The 26742-nt window shown below is 37.7% G+C and overlaps 1 protein-coding gene across 2 annotated transcripts; it reads right to left on the bottom strand.

The window, feature by feature from the left end:
• Positions 1 to 241: 241 nt before the first annotated feature.
• On the bottom strand, positions 242 to 25837 carry IFIH1 (interferon induced with helicase C domain 1). 2 transcript variants are annotated; one of them, XM_036386696.2, is made up of 16 exons: positions 25330 to 25837; positions 23647 to 23803; positions 21692 to 21862; positions 17740 to 17820; positions 14082 to 14302; positions 13105 to 13315; positions 9828 to 10045; positions 8230 to 8346; positions 7627 to 7750; positions 7300 to 7539; positions 5033 to 5289; positions 3427 to 3576; positions 2578 to 2739; positions 2055 to 2245; positions 1207 to 1300; positions 242 to 1109 (listed from the first exon to the last, which is right to left on the bottom strand). In XM_036386696.2, exons 1-16 carry the CDS (start codon positions 25777 to 25779, stop codon positions 927 to 929), a joined length of 3027 nt encoding a protein of 1008 aa, XP_036242589.1. In that variant the 5' UTR covers positions 25780 to 25837; the 3' UTR covers positions 242 to 926. The 2 variants fall into 2 exon arrangements, with proteins under 2 accessions (XP_036242589.1, XP_036242590.1); XM_036386697.2 differs by lacking the exons at positions 242 to 1109; positions 1207 to 1300 and adding an exon at positions 1315 to 1622.
• Between the last annotated feature and the right edge of the window lie 905 nt (positions 25838 to 26742).

Genomic DNA, 26742 nt, shown 5'->3' with positions numbered 1-26742 from the left:
CCCACAAGGCTATTCTAATAATTAATTCAGTTACTGTTGTAACAACAAATAAACCTTCCTTCCACTCTTCAATATCTTACTTGCACAATGGGGGGAGAAATCTGTCCATGAGATAAATATGGAGAAACATGCTATTTTTACAGTCAGAATACTACCACCCTTTAAATTTCTAGGATGAAGCTATGGTATTATTACTGTCTAAATACTTCCAGTGGAAGAGAATTAACAGTATCACAGTTGGTAATTGTTAGTTGTAGCAATTTATTGAAAAAAATACACACCTCATTATGTAGCCAAGCTAACAGTCCCATGAAACTGACACACAGAGAGTCACTTTGGCAATGTGCTTCTTGGACAGTAAAATAATCAATTTCACGTTAAGGGCTTGATTTCTGGAAATGTCTTCTAAGGGAAACCTAATTTTAGTCTGTCAAATTGTATGAGCTTTCAGCTATATTTATGAAGGGAGGAATTCAGTCATGAAAACACTGATGCAGCAACAGTGATTCAGAAATAATGGGTGACATCTTCTTTACGTGGCTCCTCTTTTGAGATCCTTTATCTTCAAAATGGTAATAGCATGAAGAAAATAATGACCATGGTATATCTTAAGACCAGACAACAGGTCATCTAACACACTTTTGACAGTGTTGTCATCCTGTAGTGAAAAGAGACAGGAGTTTGTTCCATAAATACACATGACTACAATGCATTTGCCATCTTTGTCCAGGAGTACAAATCTGAGAGCAGATAGCAGCTGTGTGACTTTGTCCTTCTCCCTTCTTGTTTCGCTTTTTGTCTTCAAGACAGTTTCCTTATATCCAGGAGCTTTCACAGTGCTTATGATGCAGCATGCTCTATAGGACACAGGAGCTTCTGATCAACAGAGAGAAGTTGAAAAGGGCTTTTATTTTCATTCCAAATCCTTAATCTTCATCACTTGAAGGACAATGAGCTGCATAATCAAAACTAGGAAACCTGATGGGCAGGTCTCCCCATTTCTTAAAAATATTGTTTGTTGTTTTCTTGTCTGCAAACACAACCACAAAATTTCTGATCTTTAGACAAGGCAGGTCAAGACCTCGGTGAACCATCATATTTCCCCAAGCCTGCAAGTAGAAGGAAATTGCATTTCAGATAAAAAAAGGCAAGATCATTAGACAGAAACAAATACAGACAAGAGTATGAAAATAACATGTTCCTTACTTGCCCACAGTCTTTGCATATAATTTCCCCATTTGTCTGGTAATCAGCATGCTTATCTTGCAGTGTTTTATTTTCTCTTGTATGATAAAGACTTCTGAAAAACAGACAGCAAACATCAGAATCCACTGGTTATTCCATGCTACATACAGACATATATGAACAGTGACTAAGACTGCTGAAATCAGGTATGAAACCCAAAAGTCATAGACTCTGACTGTTTGAGAAAATGCAAGGTCATGCTTCATACTCCTAAGTAATGATGAAATACACATGTACTCCCTGTCCCTCTTCATTGCCTATCAGGAGCTGCATCCTTCCTCACACATCTTGAAGTGGGAGCTGCAGGCTCTTGTTCTAATAACAGACAAATCTAGCTTGTTTTTTCAGGTGCCATGAAACTGTCAACGAAATAATACCTGAAAATAAAAGGATTTCTTTTTATTCCCTGTAGTTCAATCTTAACCCTTAACAGAATCATTTGGCTCTGACTACCCAGACCTGCAGAGTATGTGTACATTCTTGAATCATTTATTTAGAGAGTACTTGATCCTGAAGGTTACTATTGGAATATATACCGTACTACATAGTAAGTGACCTAGTTAATAGTACCACAGAAGCTGCATCTTTTTTTTGAAGTCTTAAACTCAATTCACCTTGAAATCAGGAATAAGAACAAACATTTTGTTCAAGCTCCTTAACTGTAAACTCCATAGAGCCTAGGACCCAACAATATTGGAATAATCTATTTTTTTTCTCACAGGGCCTAGAGGGTTACAGGCCCTGTTACAGCCTCGATGAAAGGAAAATCTGTTTCTGCCTGAGAGATAAAGTAGTTCATAAACACTTACTGGAAATCTTTTTTCACACTGACATGATGCATGTCTTCAATAACTTGTATGTCTTCTCCAGAACATATCGGCTTGGAGCAATTTTTGCATAAGAATTTTATTAGTGAAGGATTTTTCTTGTATGTCTTGCGCTGATCTCTCACCACCTTCATTTGTTTTTCCACTATACTTTGCAACTGGAAACCCTGAATCTAGAAACAGATCAGTAAGAGCACTGTAACATTCTGCTGGAATGACAGTTATAGTTTTCTTTCTCAGTTATTTCACTGAGTTCACTGTCAACATGACTTCTAGTCAATTTTCCCTTGCTTGTGTGTTTTCCCCTTACCAATAGAAAACCAGACTTTTCTAAAGGACAAGAAAACAGATTATAAACCAAATATTGGCAAAAGAATTCAAAGCCATATGTAGTAACAAGTATTATTTCAAGTTTTCCCCCTCTAAGTAGATTTCAAATAGAAAGTATTCTATGGAATATAAATCAGTATTCTTTAAAGGGAAAGTGAAGAGTTGTAGTGAATACCTTATTTAAATACTCTTCCTGTGGCATCTTCTGGACACGCTGAATGGCCTTATACATCATTTTCTCACGAAAAATATTAACATTTTCACGTTCAACAGCCCCTGAGCCACTTGAAGCCACAAGAGCATAGGTGCTTTCATCAGCTCGAGCTCTACCACGAGCCTACAATTTGCAAGGAACACAAAAATAAACACCACAATACTCCCTATTACATCACACAACAATTTTTTTCTTGCACTATTCCACTTGCACTATCCCCAAAATGCAGTTTTTTCCATTTAACTCAGACAGATAAAGAATCAGTGAATAATGCATACTATTTCTGCAGTATCATCCATACCTGTGAGAACTGCTCAGGAGATTTGGGATTAGCCTGTTTTGCAATGCCAAAACTACATTTTGTTCCCAAAATATAAGCGTGCATTTAAATATTAAATGTATAAATATTTGTGTTCACAAGTTAAAGGAAAGCATGTATCAAACTGGTATTCTGATATGTAATAATCTCTCTTTATCTGATGATGATGTGGTGTCCATACACTGGTGGTACAAATGCCTCTTGTATCAACTGGTCTGATGACCATATTCTTGTATCTCTTCTATTAAAAGAGCTTAACATTTGTGTAGAACTTTGAACTGATGCTACACCATTACAGAGAGAGGCAAATTTTATATTGCATATGGACTGAGAATGGAAATTGGAAATGAACCTTGTTGCAAGAACATTTTCTTTTTTAGCATTCAAGTATTTAAAAATTATTTCCAAACGCCAGGTATATGATTCACCATTTGCCCACTGCAAAAAGAAAAGCATTATTAAAATAAGGTATGTATGCAGAAAACTCCTACCTGCACCATAGCAATTTCATTGGTGACGAGGCCATAGCGAATAACGATGTTACACTCTTTGATGTCCAGGCCTTCCTCAGCTACAGTAGTAGCAATTAGTAAATTTACATTTCCACATCGAAATTTATCAATAATTTCCCTTTGCTCATTCTGCAAATTAAAATCATCAAATTAACTTTCAGTACTAGTTTCTGTTACAAGTTTATTCTAATTAGTGAGTTTCAGGAATTAAAGTCCCATCATTTCTGAGCTGAGTGCCAAACATCAAGTGGCCATAACAACCACATTTAAGCATCCTGCAAAAGAAGGAGTTTCTATTGAACATAACATGAGTTCAGCACCGTATTTTGAGGGAGGAGGGAGCAGAAGCCAATCCTTTTATGGTAACTGGGCTTGGAACTTCATAGTCTATGTCATAGGTACTAGGAGATTCTATAATATAGTTGTTCTATTGTTTTCAAAATTTTAAAGTACTTACCCATAAGACAAGATTTTTATCACTTCAGTAATTTCTGATTAAAATACACACTTCCAGCTCTAGTTCTAAAGCACTTAAAATTCTCCATAATAAATGGAGACCATAACTCTGGTGATCACAGTAGCACCAAAAAGAACAACAATGATACAATGAAAAAGAAAATATCTAAATCACAGACTTCTGAATCAACTGGATGTTTGTCACCAGCTTGAGCAGAGGAACAGAAACTTGCTATTTGCTATATTCAGTTTCAAAATGCAGAAGATATTGGTTTTGTTTGTGTAATGTGCCACAGAAATTAAATTCCAAGTTTGATAGAACTCAAACAACTTTTGGAGAGAATTTTCTGAGAGAATTTTTCCTTGAAACTCAGGGCAGCAGAAGAAAATGGACTCTGCCCAGCTGCAAAACACACCATTTTTGCTTAAATGCTGATATGGGGAGTAAGGACCAGGACAGAAGAGACACGAAGTGCTTTGATTTGAAAATGTTTTTAGTGCAAGTTCAGATCACCAGAGAGATGTGGTGTATGGAATCAATGTAATGCTACACAGATGGACACAACTGAGTGATCAATTGTTATATTTCCGGTATCAATTTTGGCAAGTTCTCTTTCAATGGTTATACATCAGTGTGAAGCATGCATATAAATTGGTGTAATTTGATTTAAGCAATGATAATACAAAAAGACAGGAATAATCACCTTTGTAATCTTATTTGTCAATTCAGCAGCTAAAATATAACGTGAATTACTGTTGTCCTGATAAGCATAAACTCATTTAATTGCATTTTTACTCTTTCCATTTTGTTTACTTTTGCTTCCCATGCCTGGCTATAACTTGGGTTCTTTTTGACTATACACTACTCCAGGCAACAGATGCTGGCTACTCCTATTGCCATAGAATCCAAAGCCAAAAATGCTTGTTACTTGTGGAAATAAAATTATTCCAGAATTATTATTCACTTTTAATCAACATTATTATTCATTTATCTTTATGAAGATAAGTTGCTGGCAGGTATGAAACCAGAACTCTGGGCTCTGAACTTCAGTTCACTGGCCTAGTACTAAGACAAGCTGTTTTCCAAAATCATGTACAAGAGGTAATGTTGACATGCATTGTTCTATACCTGAGTCATGGGCTTCGTTTCACTCTTATGTCCAGAGCCGATAAGATGATGGGCCTTAATTCCCACTTCTTCAAATTTTGGGTTGTCCTTAATCCACTGGTAAAGAGCAAAGGCACTTAGACGAGTCTTCGTGAAAATGATTCCTCTAGGTTCTTCAGTCTTCGTGAACTCCTCCATTAAAGTATTTCTCAACTTCGTTAGCTTCTCATTTTCATTTTCTGGATTTCTAGTCAACTCTTTCAGCTGTTTCTTTTTTGCTTTAAAAAGAACAGATGTAAATTAAGAAAATGTAGCTATGTAAAACAACAGCTTGAACCAAAATAAACCCCAAAACCCACAAAACAAAGAGCAACTTTCTATATAATTCTCCCAGCATGGCTATTCACATTCAGTTTGAAGAGCTGGGGCATACCAATTACTTCTGAAGTGAGTTTATAGTCACTAAATACATACTAATCAACCAAAATAAATCACCATTATCATACACTTTGCCTATATTTCATGGTAAGAATAAGCCAAAGGAAAAAACCTGCCTATACACACAAAGTTGGTACAAAGTCAAATGCACTGTAATAAAGAGTTAAATCACAGCTTATAATATTTACAAAACTATTTTAAAACCATAGAAAAAGGTCTTACAAGGAGAAACAGATTAATATGTACAGCCTTGGAGCTGGTAATGGTTTTATAAATTTAGACATAAATTGTCCATGGGACATGGATTAAAGTAGGAATCCCCACTAGAAACATGCAGTAAAGCAGACACCAGCATGGGCATGTTATTGATATTGCAGCTCCAAGACATTTCAATGCACTCAGTGAACTGTCAAATGAATGATTCTCTTCACCTGGCTCTATTGACCAGAAGGAAGGAGGATTCCTCTGTGTTTTATACTTTTAAAAAACTTATCATATTTAAAAACCTATGTCATTATCAGATGATTACGCAAACACAAGAAGACTTCAAGGTAGGGACTTGGTGTGTTAGAACACTGATGTCATGACCCTGTGCAGACTATCGCAGTGTACCTAATCCAAGGCAATCATACTCAATGTACCACAAACTGTTACTCTACCTAGATAGACTTTATGACTAGTCTTATTCATATTTTTTAATTCAATCAAACATAGAAACACATGCAAAAAGTAGATAAATGTAACAAACTCACACAGTTTTCCACTTTAGTTAAACCTACACTAAGTGCCCCAGGGCACTTATCACCCAAAGATGAATTCTGCTCTTAAAGCTGAGAAATTTTAGACACTCTTCTATTAATCCTAGCACTTTCAGTGGTAAAATCCTAAAAAAATGGAATTTTTTTTTCAGGTTCTTTTGACTTCATTTACCTGCAGAAATAAAAGCAACCAGAAATTACACTTATGAAACTGAGTTTTATTTTTAGTTGGTTTAAATTTTTGGTTCTCAGCAACAGCTCACTACTGAAAATCTAAACAAGGAAGGATAGACATGTATGAAGAGTCATTAAAACAATGCTGACATTATCTAACTTACAGTTTTCATTCTTTTTTTTTTATTTCTCAACGATAGTGAGAAAAATTTGTAGTTCATTGGATACATGAAGCTGGGCCACATTCTGCAGTATAATCTATTTTTTTTTGTACCACCCAAGAGCCATGGGTGATGGAAGCAAACTTCTCTAGCTCTTTCTGCTTGCAAAGGCAGTAAAGGAAAAAATATGAGTAAAAAAGATTAATGAATAAAGCCTACTTCCAAGGTGACTAATCTGAAAAAAAAACTTTGGTCTTTGCAGTTTGATCTTTTGTTTAATTCTCTAACTAAATGTTCTTTGCCTGAAACTAACTTAAAGTTAGCACTTTCCTTTCTTAGTACATAGACAAATGAACTTTGGCAGAAAGGGCTTGTTAAGAACTCATTATTTCATTACTTTTGTATTCCATTTGCTCAACCTTTTACGCCCCCAGAGTGTCCACTGAAATACGTATTTTATGTATCTGCTAAGAGTGTCCTCAGGGACACTTCACTGGATAAAAGCAGAAAACAGCTTTTACTTACTGGCAGCAAAAACAAAGGTGGCTTTATGTGGGAGGTGAAGAACCATTGTTACATATTATGACATGATCCCACTATGATGTTTAATGCATTCAAAAGTGTATGAACTAGGATATCAAGACACTGTGATAATAAACAACACAGCAGTTTCCAGGATGCAATGGGCCCATGCAAACCAGTTAGTGCACAATTATGGACTTCAAATATTAAATATCACAATGTATTTCAAACTCACCATGGAATAAACCTATTAGAAATTCATCTGTTTCATCCTGTTTTGATACTGCTGGTTCATCATCATCATCATCATCATCATCACTCCTTACTGTCTTCTTACTTTTCTCCTCTTTATAAAAGTTATTTAGGTGATTGTAGGCATCCACCATTCGGATGGTGTCATTTATCTGGAGAGCATCATTGTATTTCTTCAAGTGCTCTGCACAGACACGTTCCCTGCGTTTTTCTTCTTTCGCAGCTAGAATTGAACAAAAATACAAAAAAAGTCTTAATATAGAACGACAGAAAGAAATCCAGAGCTGAGGTATATTTGCTATGCAGTTACCTCTTCTCTCTTCTCTGATCACCCACTGCTCATATGTCTGAGTTCCAAACTCAGACTTTGGATGCAGCTGGCAATAGCTCTGTATTTCTGTCATGATCTCAGTGATTCTCTCTTTAAATGGATCCTAGAAATACATTGATCAGGCAAAGTAAGTAAGCACATTCTGGCAAAAAAAAAAAACACTGGCTAGTACCACACTGAGTAATTTTTTATAACTTAAATCTTAAATTAAAGAAGTAAGGCTGTTAAGTGTGTTTAGTGATATGGAAATATACAGTTCAGAATATCACAAAAATTATACTGAGAAACAGCACTTTTTAAAAAAACCCTGAATATAATATCATCACTTCAATACAAATATTTCAGCTTTAGAAGGTCTTTTGACCAGATAACTCAAAATATAACTGATGTAAGTAAAAATTTAGTCCTATTTGACTTTACTGTTACTTTTTGAAACAGAGGAAAGCAACAACATTCAAATTAGCACTCTGGATCATCTAAAGTCCATAGAAAAAGAGCATTAGGAAAAAGTTTTTGATACTGTACAAGACATTTTTAAAGGAGAATATAACTTTAATACTGATTTTTTTGTAAAAAACATACCCTTTTTTTGTCATCTGCAATCACAGTCTTCTTAGACGGCTCCTTCACCTGATTCTTTAGCTGGGAGGCATGCTCTTCAACAGTCATAATTCTACATGCATCAAGATTGGCACAGATCTGGGAGAAGACAAAATGCTGTTTTTTTAATATTGAATGAGATATTTCACATGAAAACTGAATTAATGCAACAGAGCTTCTTATTTAGATATTGAGGTTTATATATAACTTGACTTCCCACAAAAATTGGATAAAGGCAGTATCAGCACAAGAAAGTCCAAGTCTTTGAAAAACATTTGAGATAAACTGCACAAGTTACTTTTTAGGCCAGAAGTGATTCTTGCATACAGGAAAAAAATTGTAAATCAGGATGCAAACCAAGTATTTTGAGAAGGAAAATATAGCATTGGTACTTTGGAAGAATAGATTTTGGAGCACAAAATAAATAAATATAATGGTGAAACAGAAAAAATAGAAGATAAATATTAGGGATTAATTATAATAGTAAGAGCTGTTATGAGATTACAAAATAATTTGAGATAATCTTTCCTGGAATTAGAAGACATAGAGACAATTTCTGTGCTAAGTACACAACTGAACTGGACTTTTTTGCTTTTGACCTCTTCCAAGGAGAAAATATGTACATGTCATTAAGTAATAAGGGAAACTATAACACTATTCTGAGCAGAGAAAACAGTAAAGGAAGACTGACAGGTGAACTTTTTAATGTCGTCAGTGGTAGTTGTATATTTCAGCTTGCATATTCAGATTAATCTTCAGATACAAATCCCAGAATCCTATCACTAGGAATTCAGAGCTGATGAAAAGGAATTTTCTTTTTCTGCTAGCAAGTTTTTGTGTCAAAATTCTGTCTACTTCAATACAGCATAAAACATTCTTGCAGGCCTCACTAATTCAATATCACATTCTGTTCTGGTACAATTTACCAGTCAGAAGTTTTCATTGCCATACTGGGCTAAATTCTACTTTTCTATTACTAATGCAAAACCATTTAATTTCAAGTAAAATATAGTTTAAGTATAGAATTTAACAGACTATCTTTAGTCAGGTGTTCATGCAACCTCCATGAGTAACTCCAACAGAAAAAAACAGAACACATTTGTATGCTACCTGTATCTCACAAGTGGTTTCTGCTTTGTTTAAGTACTAAACATTGTTTTTCATTTTTTTGGACACACAAAAATGCTCATCTTAGTCACTCTAGAAACACAGATACAAAAATACGTTGTGTCTCTAGTATTTAGGAATACACAGTAAATTATAAGCCATCAATGGAATAATAAGACTTTCAGTAACCATAAAACCATACTACATTGTGGATTCCTTGCCTCTGATCTTGGGAATTTTTTTCAAATGAGGCAATTATTTAACTTCCCTTTTCAGTAACCTTACTCCTCCTGTAAAGTAACCTTTATTTGTGTATGGATTTCCATTATTTTTTAATGGTTATAAGCTGGACTTCCATGTACACAAGAAAAAAAAAATCAGATTGTCTATTTGGAGCCTAAAACTGACTTTAGAGGTTTTACTTGAAGAAGACAACATCCCTTTGATGGTTTGTAAGTGTTAGGGCTATTTACTTTCAGAATATGCTCTTCAGCTTTTGAGTAGGATGTTGCACCTCCTACACCAGGTGAGGCTGTAAGTCCCAGAATCTGAGGCTGTGGGATCAGTGGTTTGTTTTCTTTTGCCAGCTTCCTGTTCTTCATCTTTTCTTTTAAGTAACGTCTCATTATGTTATTGTAGACACCTTCCTTTTGAGTATGATGACACTCATCGATGATGATGAGGGAAAAATCTGGAAAAAAAAGACTCCTAAAGTGAATAATTCTATTTCATATGCAGAAATTGCATGACTAAATCTTGTAACAGGTAAGGATGGTGTTGAAAAGAACCCATCAGTTTGTCTGAGAACTAATGTACTACGAAGTTGAGGTACTGGAGAAAAGCGTGGATGGATGCTGAATATATTTAAAGGACTTTGGAACCTTTGCTACAGCCCTGTTGTGCCAGGTAGTTTTACATTCCATGTAATGGAAAAAAAGACTTTATATTTTTGCAAAAACAATCTGATTATATAAACAATTTCAGAGAAATATTTTTCATATCTTACCAGTGGTAAGAACATATCATAGTTGAACTCAATACTATCTTTTATGTCCATAACTGTGTCTGACAAACTACATATTTGCTTTTGAGAAGACACATAATATGTTAGAAGCCTTTCAGACATTCTTGAAAGGCTTGTTGTGGTCAAAATATGCTTCCATTTTGTAGCAACACAGAGATTTCCTCCCTATTAGTGTCCAGTTAAAAGATTTATATTACTTTATGGATGTGTTATTGGAAAGAACAAACAGATTAGTGGGAGCACTACCACTCATCTCTCTCTTGTAGCGGAGGAAACTGATGGAAATTCAGACAGGTATAATGTGCTTTTTGGTCACAGTATATTTACATGCAAACAATATACTGTACAATGAAGAAAAATAAAATTATTTTTTGTTTCAAATTTCTCAAAAGATATAGAAAACATATCTTTAATCTTTCTGCACATGCAGCCAGTGACATATATTTCAAGGTTCTGAGCTGAAAGAATCAGAAACATTTTTCTGTTTTTCTAGCAGCAAAACTGGTTTCTAGGAGCTCCCAGTCCTTCTGTAGCTGGCCAGTAACTCTCTAATTTTACATTGTTTCCAACAATTTGAATTCAGTTTGTGGACATGACTGTAAAGAAGATCACTGAAATGATCAGGGTTAAACTCTTCTACATATTTTTTTTTAATGTGGACAATTTCCATGGTCTTGTTTACACATTGATGTGTAAACATATTGATGTGCTCAAATTGTTGCACCACTATAAGTCAGTTTACAACAACTGGCAGCAGGAGCTGGAAATTAACAGAGAGCTAAATCAGTCTCAGCTGGTATTGAAGAACCTAAAGAAGGATGGAGACTAAACAAAGGAAGTTATATTGGAAGGGCTACACCAAGCACTTCTGCTAGCAAAGTAAGCCAACGCTCCATGTCACTGGGGAAAGCTGATTGCCTTCACAGTGGTTCAGGAAGCCAGTATGGACTGGGGTGACGTAGTTTCAAATCTAAATTCTTATTTATTTCCAAGATTTCTACACACTGCAAGATTTCAGAAGCAGTGCTGGCAGTTACTCAGTTCTTCTGCCAACATGACCTTACTGCCTCTGATTTTGACCATCATCTCCATCATGCATATTCTATAACTACTTGTGTAGAAACTAACCTACCAGAAAGGATGTGTTTCCTCTACTAAGGAAGTGATACATAGCTTTTAGAAAGTCCATACTAGTGATTTCAGCCCTTGGAAAAGAGAGTAAACATTTGATAAAATGCAATTAAGAGAGTCCCCGTCATTTCACAGAGGCTGGAATTCCATATTACATGCAATGCAGACCTCTGTGGAAACAGATGAAAAAAGTATGCACAGAAATCTGGAAAAAAACTTTAAACTAATTAGGATGATTTATAAAGGCTGTGAGTTACCCAAGTCACAGCCACAGAAATGGAGCTGGCTGTGCTCATGCTTGCTTGGCTTTGGTCCAGCTGAACCTACGAGCACAGGTGTAATAGAACGGAAAAAAACCCCTGAGGTGCAGGGCAGCCTGAGTTCTGGAAAAAATGTAGCTCCTTATGAAGGAAACTTCACAAAGTGTGAAACCCATTCAACCCACTTCATTACACAATCTGGTTGGGACTCAGCCCAATTCTAAACAGGCCAGCAGTTCCAGTAGAAATGTTCAGATGCCTCCATACATCATTCCAAAATGATTCAGATGTAGGAAAATTTATTAACTTAAGACGCAGTGGAGAGGAAATAAGTATAATAAAATTGCTGGTACTTTGCCTAGGTTAATAACAAGGCATTCTGAAGGAGGGAATGCAATTCTGAGGTACCCAAGTGGCTCTGCAGGAGTTAATTTGGATCAAGCAGTACCCAAGTCAGCACCAGGCACTGACAGACACAGACCAACCCCTCAGGTTTCTCTGCTGTCTCTGTGACATCCAGACCAATACTTTTATTTCAGGGCCATTATTTTGAATATCACAGTTCTCCCCCACATCCTTCACCATCTGAAAAGGAGTTGATTGCAGGCAAATAGAAGGAGAAGCTAACATCTCACAGAGGAAGGTCACTGTAGCCCAAGCCTGGGAGCTGACCTCATGGGCTGCTCTAATTGAACCTCCCTGACAGATAATATAATTTCCTTTCTGATCTTCCAGACCACCTGCCACTTCAGCATTCTGGGAAAACAATCTTGCCTTCTTTATCTTTTGCTTTCTTCAACTTCCTTCATGTGTTGTAGGAAAATTTTATATCTGCTGAGCTCAGAGAGACACAGTTATAAGCCATCATATCACTGTATTTTAGCAAAATTACCAGAGTTTAAAGAATATAACTTTTACGAAAGATTGGCTTTTATCTTTTGTTCCATTGTACTTCTCAAACTACCAAGTGCATTTGAGTTTTGACAGTTTTTTTTCTCATCCTGTATATGGCTTCTATCTGATGTGATTTAATGCTCTGCTGAGCTTGGAAAGTGGAACCAGTACAACTGCATGTGCACAAAGTTAAGAATAAGAATAAATAAGAATTTATTTAGATAAAATAGGAAGCATGACAAGTATTTAGTACAAATAAGCTAGAGTCTAATTTTGGCCTGCATGCTTGTTAATTGAGATATGATTTTACTACAGCTTGTATTTATAAAAAGAGTAAATTGAAAAAACCCTACTGAATGTGGCACATTTTTACTCTGCAATTTTCCAGAATAGAGATATACTTTTATACCCTCTGTAAAAATTTCAGAATAAAATACTTGCCTGATAAGTGGACACTTTCTTCATCTTCCTTGGATGCATTTAACAGTGAATTCTCAAGGATCTGTGCTGTACTGATGATGACATCATTTCTTCTGACAACTTCAGGAAATGAGATTTTCAGCTGAGAATCACCACTTAAACCAATAACCTGATACCAACGCTTCAGGAATGGACCAAACTCTCTTTTTAAATGCTGTTCTACCAATGGAACCTGAGCAAAAGTTTTCAAAGAGTTTAAAACATATTAAACACAGGATTAAAAATACATGCCCATTTGCCACAAATGTTGTTAGATAAACAAAAGAAAATTAGGCAGCAAAAATCCCCAAACCAATTTCCCCCTGCAACTTCTCCTGTGAAACCTTTTTGTCCCAAGAACTTTGGCTTAACTGAGCCTTTGAAAGAATGAACAAACCATCCATGCTCTGGCTATTTAACTGAGCTTATAAAGTGCTTTCACATTTATCTTATAAGAGAATATGGATATTGTTTATAATTTCAGTAAAATTCTTTAATGTATTTCTATATTTTAATATTACAATAGAAGATTAATTTATATGTGCTAAATTTAACTGAAAAAATTAAAGCAACTATCAGAAAATCTGACAATATATTACTTTACTACTGTAAGACTCATCAGGTGGCCTTCATTAATAAATTGAAACTCAGAATGTGAAAAATATTTTTATTTTTCAAAATTCATTACAAAATGAAATTGTACTTTTCCCAATAATGTGGTTGTTACAGCACATCTAAATTTGCACTTACACTGGGGGACACTAACGTAATTTGTGCTTGCACAAGGCTGATGGTGCAATGGAGATGATAGTCCAGATCTGTATGTCTTTAAAACACAATATACCTGGAGAAGCTGAGAATTGTCTTTATATTCAACATTGTCTTTGTATTTACAATGTTTGTATTAACAATGCATGATGTTTGAAAAATATTGTTCTTTAAAAAATGAACCAACTTACCTTGTTAACAAGTACTATGACTTTTCCAGGCTCTGATGCTCTTTTCTTCTTATCCAAGTGATCTTTGGTAATGTAAACAGCCACTCTGGTTTTACCACTGCCTGTAGGGAGACATATGATAATATTCTCCCCATTCAATGCTGGCTTTGCAACTTCCATCTGGTAATCTCTCAGGGTCAGATCTGGCTCAGGTGAGTCTCTCTTCTCCACTTCATCTTCATCTAAGGGTACAATGAAATATGAGTTTCAAACAGGAGGCACAGAACATGTATTAGAGGAGTGAAAAAATGTCAAAGGGAAAAATATTAATTTACTCAGAAGCATCTTATGAATAGAAACAGCACACTAGCATAGACAATGCTGCTCTGAGGACCTGTGCCACTCTGGATCAGAACTGCTTCCATCCAGTCAGCGCTCAGGGCAGGTGGAATAAGCCACAGTACAGTTTCACCCATCTATGTTGTAATGACTGCTTTTAGGTATAAATTCAAATGATACAGTTCAGTAGCACTGGGACCAACAAAGGTTGTGTTTGGAGCTGTGGTATTTATAACCTAGCCAAGCTTCTGTGATGTTCTCCTTTATAAATACTGAAATTTATTTGGTTACAAGGGAGTTACCTTTATAAATACTTCCCAGAGAATGAAAAATGGAGCCATAGAAAGAAAAATAGATATGGAACACTTAAAAATGATCAAGGGAGTTATAGAGACCAAATAGATAAGAAAATTCAATTGCCCATACAAGATGGAGCTAACTGTAGAATGTGTCACACCCACTCATGGTAGATTGTGTTGCTTCTTAGCCTGACACATACATAATGCAATTGGAGATTCATTAAAAAGCCATATACATCTGCCACCTAAGGCCAAAGCCTTCCATCTCTTATTGGAAATGCAATGGCAGAGTTTAGATCTATGGCTTGTAGAAGAAACAAAGAATGTTCTAAATGTAAAAGTGAAAAAAAAATACTGCTGAATTATTTTGAGCAGTAAGAAAAGCATATCAAGTCTCTTGAATTTACATATATTTAGGGAGTCAGAACTTATATATATATATCTTAATATCAGAAGGATTTATTTAAATTGACCTTTCATGGGTCATGTTTTTTTTTTTTTTGCTACAAATAAGTTTAGATCACTCTTCAAGTATTAACTGCCCTCAGTGAAGAAAATGCAAATTCATTCTACTAGATTAAAACTAGGGGAGAAAAACCCTAGTTTTGTTTCCTGATGATATCATTCAATGCAGAATCATGAGGATTTTATTATCACTGATACATTACACACAAAGTAAGTATATTTTCTAGTATTCCTGATTCCATTAAATAAAATTAAGCTAACAAAAAGTAATGAAGCTTGATAAAACACTGTTGATGGAAACATCTGAATGCCATTCTAAAGTGTTTTTTGCTTGTTTTGCCTTTAGTGTGAGTGCAGTGCTACCTGGACACAGGGACATTTGCACCAGAGAGTAGTTGATGTTACTTATCTGACTCTACTACTCTCTTTTGAGGAAGAACATTTGTTTGCTTTCTGGTTGGGTAAATTCAATAGCTCAATCATATTGAAACTAGCACTTTATCACCCATCTGTTTGGTTAAATTTCAGTTCCTTAAAATCCTCAATTAACAGTCCAGGCCTAAAAAATATTTAACTTAGCTCTCTCCTAGCTTCTTCAGCCCTTGTTTAGATAAAGGCTAATACAGGAATCTTTTCACAGATTAAAAAATTAAATACTTAAAGATTTTTCATCAAGCACAGTGTAGCATTAGGGAAGTTGTCTGCCCTCATACAAGGCTCATGTGAATTGCTGCTCTGGGCTAAAAGAAACATGGTAATTATTCTATTGTCCTACCTACACAATTTTATAAAATGTGAAATGAACCTTGCACATAAAAATGCAGCTGAATCCACATGATTCTTTGCATTAAAATCCAAATAATGTCACTGTATAATGAAACCATCCGAACATCTTTGTTAATACAACAGCCTTACTGTAACATTTCAAATTACAAAATCCATTAATAATGCATCTACATCTTCTTAGAAATTTTTTCTCATTATTGCTCTGAGTTTGCTAGACATGATTAAAAAGCATGGATGTTTTAAAAAACTTTTAAACTACTTGTTTTTAAAAACCACATGAATATAGAACATATAGCAAGTAAACACTGAAAAAATCTGTTCTCCATTCTTCACAAAACTGCAGTGTTTGGGTTATTTTTCTGGATTACTGGACACAGCAAATGCCCAATTTGCTTATTAAGAGGTACTTCAGGAATCTTAAAGGATGAGGCCATACGTACATGCATATGTGCTGCCAAATGTCATGAGCCTGGCTCAGCCTGAGTGACTGATACAGTGTGTCTGTCTGTCCACAGAACAGAGAAGTTCCCATGCCCAGACATTTCATGTGACAGAGTAAGCCAAGAAATACAATGTGACTGATGAATTTCCTCAGTTGCTAAAGAAATGCAAAGTGAATTCTTTGGAGTTAGCAACACACAGACTAAAATCTTAGCTGCAGTGTAGCAATTTAGATATGAGCTATCCTGAACTTTCTGTGTGCTTACAAAATATGTGGATTTTAATACTTTAAAGCTTCAAAGTATTTAAAAAGTGCTTATAACAAACACTTTGCAGGTATAGGAAATATAACATTTACAGTGACCTTACTGATGTAATCCTAGGTTTATTAGGCCCAGCTGGCTTGAAAGGCATTCAGAATTTTTTCTAGCCCTTGTACAAGATATTGTCCCAGCACAAATGTTATAAAGGCTAGATTCCAAAAAGTAGTTCTTGAATTCTGTATAAGTAAACAGGCTGATCACCATGGTGGACGCCTCCCAGTTTGCTTTGCCTGAGGTTTGGAAAAAAAAAAAAGGAAAAAAAAATACTGGGATGTCTTTTACAACAGCAATGTATAGTTTCACTCAGACTTCATACATAGCAAGATAATACTTTCTGCTAAGTATCATTTAAACACAGTCCAATATCTAGTTTAAAACTGTATTTAGAACATGCACATGTGTTTAAATGTGAGGTTCACGAAGATCCTCAGATAGCAACCCCACTGCTCAGGTTGCTTTTACAAATTGGGCTACTAAAGTACTTGGGCCCAAAGTGGACCTTCATTATTGTTCTGCAGGTACCCAAGAGATGCTTCTGCTCACCTTCACTGCCTCTAAAACATTCCTATTCCCACTCACCCTATGTAGGGGCCAGGCACAATCTAGCTCCTCTCTGAGAGCAAAAGAAACACGTCTGTGTGGCAGCATCACGAATATCTGTCCAGGTGACTGCACTGGGTGACTTCTAGTCCCTTCAGCCTATGTGATTTCATCATTCTGCCTCACTGACCAGTTCATACAATGATGATGTCTAGAGCCCTGCTCAGATTATCTCAGTAAATTGACTGTGTTGGGGCTAGGACTTAGGTCCAGACCATTACCAGATGGTCTGGACCTAAAATGCCCAAAATGGCATCTGTTTTCCAACAAAGTAAATTAATTTGAACAAACTGGCATCTAAATATGGTGAACTAGAGTTTACAGTGAAAGGAAGCCCTTCACTGAGTTTCATTTTAGCCCACTCACAGAATACTTCCCCCAGAACTTACTTTGCAATTAGTAAATAATAACAGAAGGGAAACGTACCTGAATCACTGGTTGTGCAGCTCTGTTCCAGGCTTCCATTCAAGTTACTGACACTTTCATCTCCTATGGAGACATCTGACTCTAAATGAAAAACACAAAGAAATGTAGCATAATATATTTGCTGTACAAATATTAATGGCAAAAGCATATTGTTTGCTCTCCCCCTAAGTTGTTAAAGTAGGTTAGATGAATGTCAGGCGGGGAGGGCTGAGATCTAAACCTTCTCTATTTTTGGTAGAGATTAAAAAAATGAACAATATAATTCATTTTCTTGTGGAAGAAAATATGGAGTGGAAGATTAATATCCACATCATGGCAGAGGTAAGGCACTATGGGTCATGATTTATTGCCTAAAACCAGGGGTTCCAGACATCATCACCTGCATAATCCCCTTTAGTCTTATTTTACTGTATCTTTCCAGAAAGGTGAAAAGCCAAAAAAAAAAAAAAAAAAGTTGCTGGCAAACTGAACTTTCTCTTTTACTCACTGCAAGCCATGAGAGCTACACCTGTAGCAGAACAAAAACAAAACCAGAATTGTGACTGTTTTTTTTTTTTTTTAAGTTTCTTGGTATTACATGAAAAGAGCGAAGCGTAGTTTCCGACTAATTGCAAGCAGCGACGGGGCCTTGGAATGGCGCGGAGCAGCAGCGGCGGCTCCGCTCGGCGATGCCCGCGCTCCGCTCGCCCTCTGCCGGGCCGGGCACGCCTCACACGCGCCCACCCGGGCCGCCAGCGCCGCTCCGAAAGCCGCACTTCCCTGAACTTCCAGCACACCCAGCTCTTCCGGGAAAACTGCCGCGAACAGCAGCACCTGAGCTGCCAGCCTGCCCACAGCGCTCTGCAGCTGAGCCCACAGCGCGCAGACGGAATCAGGCACAATAATAGTGTTGACCAATGTTTTGCTTAATTAGCTAGTGAGCTTGTGTTTCCATCAAGGTCTTTCCAGTGAACATCCTATTATAATATAGGATATCCTGTATCCTAATATACATATTTTTTGCAACTTACTGTCCCCCAAAAATTATTCATAAGGCAAAATAGATTATGTGAATGAGAATTTAGCACTGAATGGAAGCTATGGTGTCCTAGAAAGGAATGCCTGAAATATACATTATAAAGTGTTGGTGAGTGAGGTAGTGAGTGAAGTGTTGGTGAACCTAGTCTGCATTCAGTAAAGTTATGAAGCTATCTTAGCTACCACTAGGAGTCAGGTATTAGTATGTTTTCTAACAAATGAATGCAATCAACAGAAAGGCACAAAAAAGAAGAAAACCTCACCAGTTACAAGCCATGTTCAAAGACCTGTGACAAACTAATTAGTAGCATTAGTAGGAACTCCCAGCTATGAAGATGACACTGCTATCTCTTCCTTTTGCTATCCAGGAATCCACATAAAATAGGAAAGCGAGGACAAAATTAAAATTCTGTGTATCTATTCCATATGATCTCCCATCTAAACTGACCTTCTGAAAGTCATGAGAATATGAATCCATAAAGTGTTTTGCACACAATTATCTTAATTACAATGTGCAGCATGCATTATACAACAATCTCTCAAACAGAAAACAGCAGTGATGATGTGAAATGCAAAATACTCATCTTCCAAAGAAAGGTGAATAGAATAACGTTCTCCTTTTTCAACTGCAACTTACTTGAATTATTCTAAAGGAAAATAAATTTTAAAAAACCCAAAGCAGTAAGCATTTTCAAAACAATGAAAATAAAAGAGTTATTATCCTAACAGCTGTTTTTACCACTTCTGCTAATCTTCCCTTAGAGTCCTGCTTGCACATTGTAATGTGGAATTTCACAGGAAGATTTTCAGTCACTTTACACTGAGTACTAAATAAGTAGAGAGACAATGGAATGGAATGCAATGACAAGCAAGCCTTGAAAAAGAGAGCTGCTATTATTTAAATTGGTGTTTATATAGGTAACTGCAGCAACTTAATCCGTGTTAACCTATAGAATTTACTTGCTTTTGTGTAATTTTGTGTGTGAAGTTTCTCATCTGTTTTTGCATGCTCAATTTTTTCTCTAGTTATCTCTTAGGCTAAATGATCTACTTCTACTTGGTTTTATGGCCTTACTGCTCTCATACCTTCTGACTGTCTCTGTTTTGTCTACCTAACTAAAAGGGTCAGAGGAAGCTCCAGATACAATGCAAATGGCAGTAATTTCAAATTACCTGAAAAGCTTCTTTCTTCTTGAAATATGTCCTTTTCAAGACATAAAAGAATTGTGGGAGTGTACTGCAAAACTGACAACACTTGATAGCATCAAATTACAAACTAGGTGGGTTCCCAGCTCACTTGGAAGTAGAATCTGGGTTCCATTTGTATTTTAATCTTCCTGGTCTAAAATTACTGTCTTATGAAATCATTAGAAAGGATGGAAATAGGAAATGAAAAAAGACCGAAGTGCTGTTAAGTCTGAGTGTACAAGTGCACTGATATCAAAGGTTACTGCACTCGAGGATGGCTGAATGTGAGGCAGTTCCTCTGCAGAAATCTCCAAGCAGCACTGCCTCCTGGCAGCCCTTGTTACCCTGCATCTACACTGCTGCTTTGGTTCATCTCGGAACTGCGTATTTTCAGTGAATCCATCCATTGTCTGCACTTACACTACTTTGGTTCATAGCAGAGCTGGTGTAGATCAGAAGAAATGAACTGTCAGCTGAAACCAAATGAGATTTGTTCTAATTACTTGCAGGCACACAGTCCACATGAGACTGAAGTCAATCTGAACCAAACTGATGAAATACATGTACTCTGTATCCCCTTAGCCATTTCACTGCACAGATCTGCTCAAGTGCCCAAACTGCTAATACCCACTCTATTAATTTCAGTTCTGTGCTGAGACCATAGTTTTTTATCCACAATTAGCTTGTGGCACACTAGTTAATAACTGATAGGTCTCATTTTCTCTAATTCACAACCCAACAAGAGGCAAGTAGAAGATCAAGGCTAACAGCAATGAAAACCTACTCTTAGTAGGCCCAATAAGAGCCTTAGCTTTATCCAGAAAAAAATAATCCAGTCTCATCTACTTTGAATTATCATTAAATATTTGGCACCTCTTCTTTATACTGACAAATTATGTTCTAACCCAGGAAAACCAAGTTGATAATTTTGCTCTACTTGCTACAAAGCAGTGGGATATCCTGTTAATATGCAAAAGGAGAAATAAGCTACTACTGTTGCACATTGAAAGGCTGCAGTTTTTCAGAGATATTTAAAAAAAATTATCCATGTTTGATAAAAAGAGAGCAGCCTTAGCTGTCTTACTCCTTTGGCTGAGAAAGCCCACTGGTATAATTTCAGGCAGGATTAACCTTAGCTGTAACTATTGTTTGAGCTCCATGAGAGCCTGGAACACACATGGTTCCTCAATCATGCAGTGCATGTTTGAATCACTGGTTCGCAGCTGTGTTGGGGCATTGTTGCTGTAACTGCTGTCGTTTATAATCAACTCCCAAGGCATGTTTTTAAGAGTGGTCTAAATGAACAACAGGCCACAACCATTCCTAAACGTTTTTACTAAAAATGTACTTCTGAGTGTGTATGTGACATGAGAAAGGTTGTCTGATATTCTGTAAGTTAAAAAACCTTAAAAGGAACAGAAGAAATTACTTGCTGGACAACACTGAAGGACTTCTCAAAACAAAAATCCTTTTCAATATAGCATTTCCAGCCTTCTAGAAAGAAGTACTTTACAGCTGCAGTTTTTGTGGCATAAAAACAATCTTATCTTAAACTTAGTCGACACTGTACGGAGTTGATAATGTTAACCTAATGTTGTCATTGGGTAGTATAAGCCTATTATGGACAGGTGTGAAATAAAATATAGCCTAATAATATTAATATTTTTATCAAAAGTATTAAATATATTTCAAAGCTACTCATTTATTCACACAGGTACCAGATCAAAATACCAGTCAGTGGACAAACCTGTCATCACAGAATTCTTTTCTATGGATGTTTCCAACAGACTGCTCTCACTGCTGAAACTATCATCCACATTTTCTTCCTGTTTCGAATTCTCCTGTATGACGTATCCTGGTTGGCTTGTAACTTCTGTTTCTTCATTCATAGTCTGCTCCATCCCACTTGGTTTATTCTCTGTTCCCAGAAAATACAGAGAAATTCTAAGGCAGTTCTACAAAACATTTCATTTCTTTTAGTGTAGAGCCTAGAAAACACAGAACTAACCTGTATTTATCAGGCACATAACAGTATAACATATGGTCTTGGTCTTGACTCAAATGTTATAGTCTGGAATTTTGACCTTTATATAAATATTTACTAAGAATTTACTAATTTACAATTAGAAACTAAACTTAAAGAGGTTAATAGATTTATTTTTATGAAGTTCTCAATTTCTGTGCGTAGGTGTTTGCTAATAACAACATATCTTACTGTGAGAAATCACAGGGGGTCAAGCTGCAATGACAAAATGTAGCAGCAGTGTTCTTCATCCACAATGCCCAATGAAGCTGTTTCCTCTCTACGACCTTATGTCAGGGCATGCTCCTGCAACCATACACTTTACATATCTACCCACATACAGGACTGTGTACATGGAATATTACTTATCCTCTGGTAAGAGCAATACCATTCATGCTTTATACATCAGCCTGTACAGTTTGTTTTGGGGCCTACATCACCCAAGATTACAAAGAAATTGTGGAATAAATGTATTCATTCAGTAGTCCATAAAACAACTGGATTAAACTTCAGTTTTACCCTATATAGTCTGCACTATACTAAAAATTCAGAAATGCAAAATCTGAAAAGAATTGAAAAAAAGAAGAAAATAATATTAATAATTTATATATTTGTTACTTTGTTTACCTTACTGATGGCTAAGTAGTGAAAACAATAATTTAAACCTCACACAGTTGCAATACAGAATGGAAATCAGGATCACAATAGCTGCTGAGCTATTCCCAGCACGCGAGTTCCACTCAAAATGATCTTCTGAGGCTCTGACTTGGTTGGTCTTGTCCTGCAGACTGCAACACTCAACCATCTTTGAACTGCATCCTAAATCTCACAGCTGCCTGTGTGTGTCTGGGAGAACACTGTCTGATTCCTGCCCAAAGCTGGAAGAGACAATTACATGTCCCTCTTACCTCAATCTTAATGCTCTGACCCATATGCAGCAACTAAAAGCACAGAGACAGCTCTGGTGAGCTTCTCAAGGGAGCAGGCTGAAGCTGCTAAATGGGAATCTGTTAAACTAATTTAGTCACTAAAATTTTATAAAACATATGGGGACCAAAAATAAGGGATAAATTATTTGGGGGCTGCTTTCTTGTTCATATTTAAGAATACAGGGGAGCACTGGGATAATTTTACAGTATTATAAATATTATACAGGAATGAAAAGGAGTAGCCACATTACTAGTTTATTGCATTAATTTTAGTAAATTTTATAATGTTTTGAGACTTTTGAATGTCTTAAAGTATTCAAGGTACCTTAAAATGCCAAAAATATTTGTAAATTGTTCTGTAAAGGAAATACTTTTATTGAAGAAGAAATTCAGGTATAGTCTGTTTTGTTTGTTCAAATTAATTTTCAGAGTATGTTTTATGAATGATTATAAAAATCACACTGAAAACCAATGGGTTTTAAAAGTAAGGTTCAGTTTAATTGTAACTAAATCCATACTGTTGTAATTCTCATATTGCTAAATAAGGATTTTCAATATTTAAATGCTACATAACTTGATTTTGAAATCCCTGGAAAATCAAAAGCATTAGTCCCAGTGTCTCAATAAAATAATATGGTGGGAATCCTGCATTGCTTCTTAAGTAACAGTACAAAAAAAAGAAAAAAAGAAGAAAAAAAAAAAGAGATATTAAAAATCCACACATCTGTACCAGTGAAATAAGACGATTACCTCCTGTATTTCCACTTAAATCATCTGCAAGGTCTTCATGTTGGGTTTCACGGAGAGCAATCAAAAAAGAAGAGAACCAGTCTTTCTTTTGGACTATTCTGCTCAGTAGCTCCCTTGCACCATCTCTGTTCCCATGATTGTCAGTAACAGTCTGGATCTGGCAAAAATAAAAAATCAGAAACAAACCTCACACAGACTTTGGAAATGGTCTGAGGACGTTCATAAGAATAGTACAGGTGTAAAAAGCATTCCCCTGTCATAATTAAAGCATACTGAATAATAAAGATATTAAGTAGACCTGCCTCTCATCAGAAGAGAATTATTGCAATTGTGTCCAACCTCAGGTTCATCCCATCTGGTTTTGGGTAGGATATATGAAACCTACGAGATCTGGAATTTAATTGGGGAGACTGGTAATACTAGACAATGGTTACAAAAGTAACCACTATATAATAGTTATTAGTATTGTGGACTAACAACTAGTGTTTAGACTGGTTTAGGGAATAGGCAACCTTGATTAAGGAGAAATGGTGTCACACAGTTTATCAAAGCTCAGACTTAACCTGTAACATGACCTCATACATAAAATAGAACATTTTCCTGCTTAAACTCTGGCTTCATCATCTCAACTCCCACTTAAAAATACAATAGCTGAGCCTCTAGAAAGCGGCTACTGCCCTAAAAGAAGATATGGAACTGTGTCCCAAGGCTGTCACAAGCAGAATTTGACATGTGATTGCATGAGGAACAAAACCACGACCCCAAAGAGCAAAGCAGCTTGAGACAGGTGATCAGTCTCAAGGGCCATTTTCTCAAGGCTCAAGAATGACCCATTCTGATATGCAAGGAAATGGGCAGGCATAGCAGTGGGAACACCTGACTGAGATACATGACTAAAAGGAAGTGTGTGGAAAGTGGGAGACATTAGGAAAGCCTGAACTCCACTGGGGTTTAAACCAGCATGATTGTGAAGGGTATTAAATGGTTTGATGGAAATACCAGCAGCAAAAAGGTGACCCAGGGGAACATGAGGACCTATTACCAGGGAATGGAGCCAGAAGCTTCCTAAAAAGCCTCTGCATCTGCCTGCTGCGTTACCATGCTTGGCTTCCTACTAATAAGGGTGCATCTGATCATTGCTGCCACCAGATGGTCACAAGACAAAATTATTCTCATCAAAGGTTAACACTTGTTAGTTCTTGTCCAACTGGTATTTCTGCTCACATCATTGTCTAGTGTGATAGTCCTTAGTGAACCTATAGCAAAAAAGGGGACAGAAAATCTTGCTTTATTTTAACTCAGTATTATTTAGGACTTTACAGACCATCACTACTTCTGGTATGATTCAAGGGCCAAAAGACAATGATCTTCTGAGCCTAAGGTCGGTGGCAAAATGATAAGTAAAGTAAAGTCTGACATATTTCTTCACTTAGACACTCTCTTGGTCCAACCCTCTGTTCCTGGCATTTTTCTTTGCCAGGCTCTTGGCTGGCATGCCACCTGCTGGCCCATTGTCAAAAGTCTTCACTGGCTTACCTGGACCCATTATCTATTTCCCCCCAAGTCTGGGAACTCCCCTTTTATTTTTGCATTTACTATGCCATTTGTAGTTGTGGCTCCCTACCTGCCCCACAGCCTCTGGGGCTGGCCAGTGGCTGTGGCACTGCCTGCGCCCGGACTCACCCGATCCACGTCCTCGTCCTGGAAGATTCCCATCTGCAGGCACTTCTCGGCCACCTGCCCGGCGCGCATCCTGTCCACCAGCGTGCCGTGCAGCAGCTGCACCAGGTGCACGCAGAGGTCATGCTCGGCCTCCTCTGCCGGCGAGGGCAGCTGGCTGAGGCTGGGGTTGGCGTAGCAGGCGGCCAGGCTGCAGCCGCCGTGCTCCAGCGCCTGCAGGAACTCGCGGATCCAGCCGCAGCCGCGGGGCCCCCGCTCCACGGCCCGCAGCAGCTCCTCGGCGCCCGCCGCCGCGCCCCGCTGCAGGGCGGCCGCACGCACCCTGTCCCGGTCCTCCGCGCTCAGCGAGGGCAGCCGGTCCAGCACGGGCTGCACCTGGATGAACTGCTTCAGCCGCGGCCTGAAGCAGGAGATCATGTAGAGGAACTGCTCGTCCCGGGTGCCCTCTGCCATGGCGGCGCCCGGCCGCCGGGGCTCCCGCAGGCCGCTGCTGAGGCTGCGCCTGGGTCCCGCGAGCGAACCCTCCGCGAACCCTCCGCGAACCCTCCGCGAACCCTCCGCTGGCCCGGCTCAGCCCGGTCCGGCTCGGCCTGCCCAGCACCGGCGCCGCTTTTGGTTTCGCTTGGGAGGGCGGTGCGTGAGGGCTCGGCTCGCCGGGACGGGGCTGGCGGGGCAGGGCAGCTCCACGCCGGGCGCGGCTCAGTGCCACTCCTCGTGTTGAAAACGAAACTTTCGCCAGTAACGAAACCTTTGACAGTAACCGTGGGTCGAAAAACACAGTCATAAACGGCAACATGTCTTTCGCTTTCCAGCTCGCGAGAGCTCACTTCCCGGGCTGCTCACATTCTGAGTTTTGGGCGCTGGCTGCTGCCCTGGCACGCAGTGGCAGCAATAGGAGGTGCTTGGTTGGTGTCTGAGGCGTTGGAAGGTGTCTCCCTGAGATGAGGTTTCACCCGTATCGTACATGTCACTGAGCTTCAGAAGCAGTCTTGGTTTCCATCGTGGGGGTTTGGGGAACCTCAGTTTGATTCTGAGGTAAAGCAAAATGATAAACAGAGAGTGTCTGGAGTACTGTGTTCAGTTTTGGTCCGGGGCAGTTGAAGAGACTGAAAAATTGTAGAGGCCAGGGGCCAACAGGATTGGAGAGCCTGTCACACATTTGAAAGAACTACATTTACAAAGCCTGGAGAAAATAAGGGTCAGCGGAGATGCAACCGCAGCGATATTTGGGTGTTTTATTTATTGGTAAAATTGCCTTGTTAAGGTCTAGGGCTTAGGCATGTTTCCATGATCTCAGACCTAGGGGGAGGTTAACAAAGCCTGGGAATAAGGATGTATCACTGATAGCAGAACCAAAGAACACAATTTATAAGCCTCAAGGACATTTGGCAGAACTCCCAAGGTAAGGAAAAAAAT

Source organism: Molothrus ater, chromosome 7, assembly GCF_012460135.2.
Source record: "Molothrus ater isolate BHLD 08-10-18 breed brown headed cowbird chromosome 7, BPBGC_Mater_1.1, whole genome shotgun sequence".
NCBI lineage: Eukaryota > Metazoa > Chordata > Aves > Passeriformes > Icteridae > Molothrus > Molothrus ater.
This window is presented reverse-complemented; position numbering and strand designations above follow the sequence as displayed.